Consider the following 11,939-nt stretch of genomic DNA (forward strand, 5'->3'; position numbering starts at 1 on the left):
CAGAGGCTGGACCGGCTGGAGCATCCCTGTGCCCCCGGGGCCGAGCTGGGTGTCCCACGGGGTGCGCAGGAGCGCGGGGACAGTGCCAGCCCCCTGGGCAGGAGCAGGCCTGGCATCTGCAAAGACTTGTCTGCTGCCCGACATGCCTCGGCTTGCGGGGCTGGGCGCTTTGATGCTGCGAGTTTGTGTTCAGAGGCAGAGGAGGGCGTTGATTAACACTTAAACACAGGTTGCTGCCTGGGAGCCCGCAGAAGCTCTCGTTAGGGCAGATTAAGTTTGGTCTGAGGCTTGTTTGTACACCAGACTCACCGCTGTTGGACTCCGGGAGGACATGTGAATCTATGGAGTTCAATGTTTCTCCCATATAAAACCACAGACTGGTTTGGGTTGGAAGGGACCTTAAAGCCCACCCAGTTCCACCCCCCTGCCACGGGCAGGGACACCTTCCACCAGACCAGGTTGCTCCAAGCCCCATCCAACCTGGCCTTGAACACTGCCAGGGAGGGGGCAGCCACAGCTTCTCTGGGCAACCTGGGCCAGGGTCTCACCACCCTCACAGCAAAGAATTTCTTCCTCACATCTCATCTCAATCTCCCCTCTTTCAGTTTAAAACCGTTCCCCCTCGTTCCATCACTCCATGCCCTTGTAAAAAGCCCCTCTCCCGCTTTCCTGTAGCCCCTTCAGGCACTGGAAGGTGCTAGAAGGTCTCCCTGGAGCCTTCTCTTCTCCAGGCTGAACAGCCCCAGCTCTCTCAGCCTGTCTCCAGAGCAGAGGGGCTCCAGCCCTCTGAGCATCTCCGTGGCCTCCTCTGGACTCGCTCCAACAGCTCCGTGTCCTTCTCATGTTTGGGCCCCAGAGCTGGACGCAGCACTGCAGGGGGGGTCTCACAAGAGCGGAGCAGAGGGGCAGAATCCCCTCCCTCACCCTGATGGCCACGCTGCTGGGGATACAGCCCAGGACAAGGCTCATATCTCCCTGGTCAAACCACCTGAGGTTTGGACACGGGGCTTCCCCCTGCGAGAGGAGGCCGGGGGGCTGCGGGCAGTAGGGGGGGACGGCAGCCCCACGCCCAGCACCCACCTTCTCCCCCACTCACCTTCCCCAGGGCTGGGCACCAGTGTGGGGAAAAAGGGAAGGGGAGGAAGGGGAGGCAGTGGGGTGGGAGAAAACACCGGTGCCACTGTGGGGAGAGGAGGGGGAGCTGCTGTGCCCATCGCCAGCCACCACCGACCTCGCCCCGAGCGTATCCCCGCGCCATCCCAAGCTGTGCGTTGGGAAGCACCAGGAAAATCCCTCCTCGCCCTTCGCCACGGCCGTGTTCTGTCTGATGCCACCCGGACGCTGCCTCCTTGGCCCAGCTGGTGCTTCCTGGACGACGCCAGCCCGTCGCCACGGCCGGGTTTATAGGGGAGGAGACGGTATCACACCCTGCTCAGCTCCTTTTTATTGCCCAGCTCCTCGTTAGAGCCGGGAACGCTTCGGGAGTCGGCCTCTTCTCCCGGGCAACTAGGGATAGGACAAGAGGACACAGCCTCAAGCTTCGCCAGGGGAGGTTCAGGTTGGACATTAGGAAGCATTTCTTCTCAGCAAGGGTCATTAGCCATTGGAAGGGGCTGCCCAGGGAGGTGGTGGAGTCACCATCTCTGGAGGGGTTTAAGAAAAGCCTGGACAGGGCACTTAGTGCCCTGGTCTAGTTGCCATGGTGGTGTCAGGGCAATGGTTGGACTCGATGATCCCAGAGGGCTCTTCTACCCTGATTGATTCTCGGATGGTTACAGAAAGGGACTTTATAAATGGACCAGACGGATGTCCGCAGCCGGCAGCCAAGAGAGGTTTTCTCTAGAGCAGGAGAGTAATCAAATTCCGCGTAGACACGCGGCGAAGGAGAACCGGAGGTAGAGCAGACAGCGCAATGTGATTTACAGGGCAGCCTCCCTCATCGCTCCTCCCTGTGGGGGTCAGAGCCTGCGCCTGTGACCACAGACCCCGGCCAAGAGCGGGCCCTGCTCCCCCATCGCCGCCCCTGCCCCACTAACAGGGGCATTCCCTCCCGTGATGGACCCCATTAACTTATTCTCCATTACTATTTATCATCTCTTTCTTTCACAGATGAATATCTCACTTCAATCCCCATGTCTGGGCTGGCGGACCCAGCCTTCCGTGGGAAAGGCTGTCCAAAAGGAGCGTGGGTGATAAATCACCCTGTCCCGTAAGAAAACCCCACCGTGTGACATCACGGGCATCACAGAGCGACTGGCACCACATCGCAGGCTGCAAACACAGAATCCCAGAATCACAGAATCAACCAGGTTGGGAGAGCTCTCTGGGATCATCGAGTCCAACCATTGCCCTGACACCACCATGGCAACTAGACCAGGGCACTAAGTGCCACGTCCAGGCTTTTCTTAAACCCCTCCAGAGATGGTGACTCCACCACCTCCCTGGGCAGCCCCTTCCAATGGCTAATGACCCTTGCTGAGAAGAAATGCTTCCTAATGGCCAACCTGAACCTCCCCTGGCCAAGCTTGAGGCTGTGTCCTCTTGTCCTAGCGCTGGTTGCCTGGGAGAAGAGGCCGACTCTCACTGCGCTACAACCTCCCTTCAGGTAGTTGGAGACTGCACTAAGGTCACCTCTGAGCCTCCTCTTCTCCAGGCTAAACACCCCCAGCTCCCTCAGCCGTTCCTCGCAGGTCAGACCCTCCAGACCCTTCCCCAGCTTGGTCACCCTCCTCTGGACTCGCTCCAACACCTCAACATCTTTCTTGAAGTGCGGGGCCACTCCTTCTTGGACAAGCCCTTGGTTTGGGCCAGGGACTCCACCTGACAGACGGATTTTTCCCTCCAAGGAGGGATTTTCGCTGCCTGGGTGTGAGCTGCTCGCCCCTCGCCCACCAGGAGCCCCTTTTTTGTGTGTTCCAAAGGGGGAGAAAAGGAAAGAACTGGGGTATCAGCGCTAGCCTGGCACGCAGCAACACCCATTAACTAGGAGGCTGCTATGCCGCAATTAGTTTTAAGTGGTCTTTAGCATTTTCATTAGCTCTTAGATGCTTTTGACGTACTTAATTTACGCCACAGCAACTGTAGAAGATGGCAGACTGATTACGATGCACTTTTGCTCTTCTAGAGCGCACCGAGTACCTTGCAGCTACGGACCACGCATATAAAGCAATTTAGTTTATTATTCAGAGCTGTTCGTTACATTAATCACACGCCTGCTTTGCTCTGGGAAGAGGGATTAGAATACAGCAATATTCTGGCTGCTTGGTTTTAAAATACCTGTGTGGGTGGACGCTCCAGCTACCGCTCGCATTTTTCTCTTGCTGTTTGTGATTCTCCTCGTGGTGTTTTCTCTCAACGCTGATTTTGTTGGCCAGGCTCATAGGGAAGCTGCCTCCAGCCCGTTGACAAATGCTGCATGCAAATAATAAGTATTACTAATTGAGAAATGTTTGAATTTCTGGATTGCAGAGGGGAAACCCTGGAAGAGCTTTAAAATGAAAGGTGCTGTAATATTTTTTCTTCAGCAAAGAAACAGAATGCCTGCAGTGCTATTATCTTTGCCCGTTAAAATAGTTCTGATCTGACACCTTCTAGTCTCAATATTGCTTAACAACTTCTGGGAAATGCACTGCAGTGCTGCTTCTGAAAGCTGTGTAAGAGCTCTACCGCAGCAGAAAGCAAGGAATTGATTTTTTAAGAGCCAAGCTTTAAAGCAAGCTTGAGATCCTGAAACACAGATCTAAGGAAAACCTTAATGCTCCGCTCAGTCCACGTTGCTTCCAACCTTAAGCAGCTGCTTGGTGGAGACACTGAAAGGCAGGGTTGAATGATTGCTGGAAATACTCACCTAGCTGGTGAAAGCCAGGAATAGCCGGTCCTCGTGAAGTCCTGAGACAGAGGGTAGCTGTACTCGGCACTGGTGAGGCCGCACCTTGAATCCTGTGTCCAGTTCTGGGCCCCGCACTTCAAGAGAGATGTTGAGGTGTTGGAGCGAGTCCAGAGGAGGGCGACCAAGCTGGGGAAGGGTCTGGAGGGTCTGACCTACAAGGAACGGCAGAGGGAGCTGGGGGTGTTTAGCCTGGAGAAGAGGAGGCTCAGAGGTGACCTTAGTGCAGTCTACAACTACCTGAAGGGAGGTTGTAGCGCAGTGGGAGTCGGCCTCTTCTCCCAGGCAACCAGCGATAGGACAAGAGGACACAGCCTCAAGCTTGGCCAGGGGAGGGTCAGGTTGGCCATTAGGAAGCATTTCTTCTCAGCAAGGGTCATTAGCCATTGGAAGGGGCTGCCCAGGGAGGTGGTGGAGTCACCATCTCTGGAGGGGTTTAAGAAAAGCCTGGACATGGCACTTAGTGCCATGGTCTAGTTGACATGGTGGTGTCAGGGCAATGGTTGGACTCGATGGTCCCAGAGGGCTCTTCCAACCTGGTTGATTCTGTGAGTCTGTAAAGGCTTTGCCTGCAACATCCCAGCCTTCACCAGCCACCCAGGGTACCGGCAGGTCTCGGGGTTCCCTCAGGATGTCGCACAGGGAATTCTTACAGTCAACTGTGTTCACCTCGTGATCCCAGAAAGACGTTACAGAAGCAGTAATAGCAACTCAACAAGTGGTATCGGCATCTCCCATGCCCTTGTCTCACCACAGCTGAACTCGTGAAGGACATTTCAGAAAAACAGCGAGTTCTGAGATTGAATGAAGTTTGATTGAATGAGGGGGGGAAAAAAAAAAGAGAGAAAAGCAACTAACTTGAGAAAGAGTTACCATTCTGCTCACCAGATAGGAACGGCGTGTCAAAGCATGTCTCCAAGCTGAAGAGTCTACCGGGTGCATAAATAGCTCCCTGAAAAACACGTCGTCACTGCCTCATGAAAAAGCATGTGGTCAGCAAACAGCAGCTAAGGACAAAGCCTGTAACATCACACAGGAGCTGCCCCAGAGATCAGAGCTGCTTGTTTCCTCCAAACGATTTTACCTGAATGTCTTTCATCAGAATATCTTTTCTTTTAAAAACAGAGCTGTTAACTTTTTAAAACTGCACTTACTCACAAAAGGCTAAAGCATTTACCTCCAATGTATACTCCTTACACTAGGAAACACTTCAATCCTTAAAGAAAAATCATGATTCCTTTAATTCAGCAAAATGCTCCTACATGAGAAAGAAAAGTTAAGCATGTGTGCAATTAACCCTCAAAAGGCATCTGTCAGAGGCGTATTACTTCAAGTATGGTTTTAGCAAATACTTACTCATCAGTCCCTAAAGATGATGGATCTTCAGCTGTTCTCCAGTTAGCGTGAGGGCCATAACTCTACAGCTACACCATCACACCAGAATACAAGGTTATGAAGTAATATTCACTTACAAGTGGGATGTGGCCACTGTTTCGTAATGATTAACAAGTGTTCCCAAGCAATATGGTATTTTTCACTCTGTTACTAACTATAGTTACTCTCTACATAGCTCCCTGGAAGACTGTGAAGATATTACCCTTTAATTCAGACTTGTATGGGACTTGTAATAGCCAACATCCTGACAGGCATCAGTTCAATTAAAATACATTTCCCTTCTTAGAAGAATGATTGATTACACACACACAAAGCTCAGACTAATTCAGTTTATATGGAAACACAATTACACAATTTATTTATTAATACAGTTTTAATTTACAACACAACTGATCCAGCACACGCAAAACATAGATCACAGACTCACAGAATCAGTCAGGTTGGAAGAGCCCTCTGGGATCATCGAGTCCAACCATTGCCCTGACACCACCATGGCAACTAGACCAGGGCACTAAGTGCCATGTCCAGGCTTGTCTTAAACCCCTCCAGAGATGGGGACTCCATCACCTCCCTGGGCAGCCCCTTCCAATGGCTAATGACCCTTGCTGAGAAGAAATGCTTCCTGATGTCCAACCTGAACCTCCCCTGGCCAAGCTTGAGGCTGTGTCCTCTTGTCCTATCGCTAGTTGCCTGGGAGAAGACGTCTACTCCTACTCCGCTACAACCTCCCTTCAGGTAGTTGTCGACTGCAATTAGATGATTTACACAGCATAAAAGGCAGCCACACCAGGCATCACTCGCTCCCAATCTGCTCTAGGCTGGGACTTGGGGTGCCGATGACCCCACACCACCACCCTGCATCACCAGGAGCACCTCAATGTCTCCACCCGAGCATGTCCATCACCCACGCAGTCCCACAGGACCTCCTCTGGTAGCCACCAAAGGCAGCTCGGGAATCTGCCAGCGATTCTGCCAGGTGCAGGCAGCATGGAGCCTGTTTTGTTCATACCAGTTGTTCCCCACGCTCTGCCAGACCCCAGCCCTCGATGATCTCTGTACCACGTAGAGGGAAAACACCACAGTGATAATGATACATCACAGAACATCTCAGCTGCGTGAATAATCGCAGATACACGCTGCCCTGCCTTTGCACAGGCATTTCCATGAAGGCAGTGGGAGTTGTAGAGACATTATTAGGTCTCATGGCATTTTCAAAAGGCTTAAATATAAAATTACTTATAGGGGTTTCAAAGGCTGGAATGGAACTGAAAGAGTCTTTGCAGTAATAATTGCCAGATGCTAAAAACGACCCACAGAGGAGCATTGCATAACTGCTTGGAAGTGAAAGAACAGAGAGACCAAAACCCATGCACAAAGTTAGAGAGTCAAAAGCAAGAGTTCTTTCCAAGCAAAGCCGTTATGGCTGCTTCCACAGCCGCCCTTCAGCCCGACTCACCCCTGGCTGCAGCAGAAGAGCAGGTTACACACAGCAGCGGCACCCAGGACTGCACCAGCCAGCACCACCGGCCCAGCACGGGAAGCTCACGGGACCTGTGGGATATCAGCTCCAAAAAGAAAAATCAGGTCTAGAGCCTCTGCCTCAGCTTGGCAAACCCACACTTTATTTTGGCAAGTGAGGATACCATCTCAGTCAGCACCAAACACTCATGCAGAACTTGCTTGGTTTTTGAAGTCATCATGAGTACGATTTTCTGCTGAATCAAATGGTTTTAACTGGGGCAGGCAAACCCCCCTGGCACACACGGAGATGACTGAGCCCTTCTCTTTGTGCAGGAGCAGCCTGAGGAGACCAGAAACGCCGCTCACAGCCAGCCCTAGGAGCCAGCATCCATGGTAAGAGTTGTTCAAATACGAGAGATATTAACATGGATACAGACCTCATGGCTTTGTGTATGAGTCTGCAACACATGGACAAACGATGGCTGAGAGAACAGGCCCTTCTCTAGCATCTTCCGTAGAAACCCAGCAGTTATTAATAGACACTAATGCTTTCCAACTAAGAAAGCGTATGTACTTTCCAGCATCTCCTGTTCTGTATTTTGTTCATCTTCAACAATAAAAACATTTCACTAGAAAAGTGCTATAAAAAGAAGCAACTCCTCTCTCCCACTTCTCTTGCGTCAAGACTATGTTGCTGTGTGAAAGTAAAATCTGCAGTGCAATACTCAAGTCCTCAGAGTCTTCTGCTTGGACTAACACACACAAAGTAGAAAACCTACAGCACAGGCTGACAGCAAATACTTGTACTTATTTTCTTGACATCTTTCTCAACCATGCACTGCAGATGGGGCTTATGCTTGTCTGTCAACAATAGCCAAAAAAAAGGGGGGGGGGGGAGACAAGAGATAGACTAAGCCCATGCCTCCACTCCTTTAATTTGTGGGAAGTGTCTGCTAAAATCTTGTCAGAGAGTAGTTTGCTTTGAACATGCAGCTTCCAGGTGATGTTTCTTCCCAAAGCAGCGTTCCCTGAACTGACTTGTCACACATCTCAACTAAAACCTGGGTAACTCGGGATGAAAGGAGAGAGGGAGAAAATAAGCATCTAAGAGAACGCCAGGAAGACTGAAAAAGTAGCTTCAGCCACATGCAAAACCAGATGGATAGCTGAGAAAGGAAAGGTGAATCGCCAAGATAACCAGCTCCTCCATAACTGGTACTTACAACAACCCGATTACCTTCACGAAGGAGGCAGCTCTTGCTTAAGGACGCCGAAAATCATTTGGAGCCAGAGGATGTGGAACCTCGTGCCTCAGTGATCAGGGGAAGTCGGAGTAAAGGGGGGGAAAAAAAGCAAACAGCCTGATTATATGCAGGTAGAGCTTTAATCACTCACAGAACTGTCTCAGGAATTGCACAGCACACAGGAAAACTTAACTTCTGTCATGGAAAAACTGAGTCTTTGGTAGGCAAGTCAGTCTGTCTGCCAGCAGTGTGAGCACCTGGAGCCCCACACATGGTCACTTTGTTAAGGATTTGCTCTGGTCAATAGATGCCTGAAACCAAGTACACACTTTATAGACACCACGATTTCTTTCAAGCTAATAGGCTGGAAATACTTAAAAATTTGTATGTACTCACAGGAACGCAGATGTTTGTTTCTGACATTTTTCTCTTCTGTAAACTTCCCGCATTAAAAACTTCTCGTCACACATAATTGCTAACATTGAACGTTTATTGTTTTTTTAAAAAAAAATACACATGCAGAAAGCCATCCTCTTTAAAACCGACACATAAAATAATCCAGCAGAGATTTTAGAGAAAAGCAATAGCCCTATAAGGCATGAATTCATCTGAAACCTCCAGCAGAAACGTTATTTTCTGTGAGAGTCCATGCTCCGATCACACCATGCAGCACTGTGAGTCCAGCCAAAGTCCATCACATAACAGAGCACTTGCCTTGCAGTTTATCTTTCTTTTTCTGCTGCTTGGATTTCTTTCCATCCACCTGGAGACTGACAGTTCTCCTCTTCTCCAGATTCAAGAGCTCCTGGAAGAGCTCCTGCACGTTGTAGTTCATTTTGGCTGATGTCTCCATGAAGGAGCACTTCCACTTGCTGGCTAACGCTTGCCCCTCGCTGGCATCCAGCTCCCTCTGGGTCTCGTCGCTTTTGTTACCCACCAGCATGATCGGGATTTTTTGGATGTCCCCTTTAATCTGACAAATCTGTTCGAAGATGGGCTGCAGATCCTCCATGGACTGCCTGCTGGTGACAGAGTACACCAGGATGAAGGCATGCCCTTTGGATATAGACAGCCTCTGCATAGCAGGGAACTGATGGCTTCCCGTGGTGTCTGTAATCTGAAGGGTGCAGATGCTCTTATCACAGCTGATCACCTGCCGGTACGTATCTTCGATGGTGGGGATATAGGTTTCCCTGAAAGTTCCCTTTACGAAACGAAGGACCAAGGAGCTTTTGCCAACCCCTGCCGCTCCAAACACAACCACCCTGTAATCATTGCTTTGTTCAGGCATGCCTGCTGTGCTGCAACACCGGTGCAGATTTTAACTGCAAAAAGCCCGAGTTCTTCCAAGTTTACACACCCCTATACCGAGGCGGCCTGCGGAGAAGGGAGGGAGGCGGCAGAAGGGAGAGAGAAAAAGGAATCGTTCACACCACCTCGGTAATTTTACGGTATGTTACTGAAACAAGCAATTAAATAAGTCACTGCGCTCCCATCCTTTTTTCCTTGCGTTAAAGACAAATAAACCACCACCCCACCCCGCCCCAGGCACACATCCCATGCACACCTCACATCATAAGAAGTGAAAACCGAATTCACCTGCATCCATCAGCTCCGCCGTCCAGCGGAACGGGGCTGAAGCCGCCTGCCCGCAGCGGGGAAGCCGTGCCGCCGCCGGGGAGGGAGGGAGGGAGGGAAGGCACGCACGGCTCGGCTCGGCTCGGCCCCGCCGCCTCCCTCCGCCTCCCCAGGCCTGCGGGCAGCCCCCCCACTCCCGCCCGGCCCCCGCCCGGTGCCTTTCGCCCTCCCCTCCCCGCTCCATCCACCCGCTGCCTGCGGGAGGTGCCGGGCCGTGGATGGCGGCTGCCGCAGCGGGCTGCGCCGGCCCCCCACCCGCTGCGAGATGGGGACCTGCCCATGCCTCAAAACCACCATAAAATCCAACCTTCCACCCCATGAAAATAAACAAACGATCAACACAACAACCTGCACCTGGCGGCTGAAGCTGGTGGAGCCGAGCTGCCGAGCTCCATCCCTCTCATTCCACGCGCAAATAAACGCGAGTCTCTTCCCCCCCCAGCACCTCCCTCAGCCCCCGGCACCACAGACCCCCCCGGCGCTGCCTGCACGCTCCCCCGCTCACATTTAAGGCTGATTTTACTTCAAAACTTAAAATACGGATTGCCTTCGCCTCCCCCGCTGCCATCAAAGGCGGCAGCGATGGCCTCAGGTGCTCCCCCGGAGAAGCCGCCGAACCTTTCGGGCTATGGCTGCTTTGATTTGGCTCCACCACCCCAGCAAATAAAGAGCTGTATTTCACAATCACAGGTTGTGTTTGTTCTCATTTATGAGATATTTTTCCCCAAAACACCGTCTCTCCACACACACTCCCAAGGCAGCCCGGACCAGCAGCCCGCCTAACCCGGTGCCTCACAGGCGAAGCCGCCCATGTCCCCCCGCGCTTCGCCTCCAACACGCCGCGGGGCCGAGCGAGCCGGGCCTGCAGCCACCGCCCCCAGCTCCTGCCCCGCCCCGGCGCCTCCCCGGCCGCCGCCGCCGCCATGGCGGGCAGGAGAGGGCAGGAGGCGGCCGAGGGCAGCCCCGGCCCCGACTCCCGCCCTCACGCCCCAAAATGGCCGCCGGCCCCCGCGGAGGGAGCTGCGCGTTGGTGCCCCCCGGGCTTGGTGCAGCCACCCTCAGTCAGACCCCAAACCCTCCCCTCCAGAGCCACCCACCTGCACCCAGGGAGGGGCTACACCCACCTCCACCCCAAGGGGTGCACCTGGCCCGTGAGCGGGTTGATGTGGACACTAGCCGGCCATGGCTAACTGCCCCCTCTGCCTTGGCCGGGCACGCTGGGCCAGCTCTCCCCAGCTCTGGGCCGCTGGGAGGGCTGGAGGGCACCGGCCTTGGAGCGGAGGTTCAGCATCTCTCAGGTTCTTGAGCCAGCCCTGATTCCCGAGGAAGCCGGTCTCAGCTTGTACTCACAGCAACAGCTCCCACCATGACAATTAAAACCATCCCCGTCCCTGACTGTGACCGGGAGGGGATGCTGCACTGCCTCCATGAGAATTCTCTTTTTTTTTTTTCTGAGTGCGACCTCAGGCTGGGACCAGAGCTCCGCGTCTGGAAGTCTGCAAAAAGCCACAGGTCCCTGGGTGGCCATCGGGGAGTTGTCAGCACGGAGCTGGGCTACCTCGGCGGGGGAGAGGATGGCCCGCAGCCAGCACGCGCGGGCAAGGCCAGGCCCTGGGGAAGCCGCAGCCGGGGCTGGGAAACGAGGAACACACCAAATTTAAAATGTGGCAAAGGGCATTTGTGGTGCTCTGCTGCTGGGACGTTCAGCAGGAAGAGAGCAAGGGGGACAAACGTCCCTGTTAGGAGCTCAGCTCTGGCCAGGAGACTTGAAAATGGGGGTACCCTTGGCCAAGGGGTGTCTTCAGGGCCTGGCTATCTTGTCTGTAGCTCTTGTGCTGCCCAAGACAGGGGAATTTAAGAAACCCTTTTGCAAACTTCACTCTTTTATTGTAGTTGTTGCAGTTAAACTACAGCAGGACAAACTCCGCAGCCCAAGGGGCCGGTACACCCGCCTCAGGACCTCCCTGCACCGCCCACCTCAGGAGGGGACGTCCCAGAGCTCTTTTACCCCTCACAGAAGTTGTAACTGAAAACGTGGTTAGAGTCAGTGCCACAGGTGTTTCCCCTGATTCTGTGGACCACAGGCTACAGGGCCTGGGTTGGGGAATAACATCTCTAAAAGGGGCAAATAAAATACTTGTGAAAGTCTACAGGAACATGGTTCTCCCCAGCTTCTGCAGACCACCCGCCCTGCCCTGGCCTCCCATCCACCCCAACCACACACATTTCTGCGTGGCCCTTTAGGGGCACATCTCGACAGCAAACTTGCCTGCTCCATTCCCCTGCTCCTCCTGTGCTCCCTGTCCAGATCGGTG

The 11,939-nt window shown here is 53.1% G+C and overlaps 1 protein-coding gene across 1 annotated transcript; it reads right to left on the minus strand.

The window, feature by feature from the left end:
- Nucleotides 1–8,546: 8,546 nt before the first annotated feature.
- On the minus strand, nt 8,547–9,277 carry DIRAS3 (DIRAS family GTPase 3). The gene has a single exon (XM_068406727.1). It carries the CDS (start codon nt 9,275–9,277, stop codon nt 8,681–8,683), a length of 597 nt encoding a protein of 198 aa, XP_068262828.1. The 3' UTR covers nt 8,547–8,680.
- Between the last annotated feature and the right edge of the window lie 2,662 nt (nt 9,278–11,939).

This window comes from Nyctibius grandis, chromosome 8 (assembly GCF_013368605.1).
Source record: "Nyctibius grandis isolate bNycGra1 chromosome 8, bNycGra1.pri, whole genome shotgun sequence".
Taxonomy (NCBI): domain Eukaryota; kingdom Metazoa; phylum Chordata; class Aves; order Nyctibiiformes; family Nyctibiidae; genus Nyctibius; species Nyctibius grandis.

Coding starts and splice junctions, on each gene's coding strand:
- DIRAS3 (XM_068406727.1), bottom strand. CDS start 9,277: ATGCCTGAACAAAGCAATGATTACAGGGTGGTTGTGTTTGGAGCGGCA.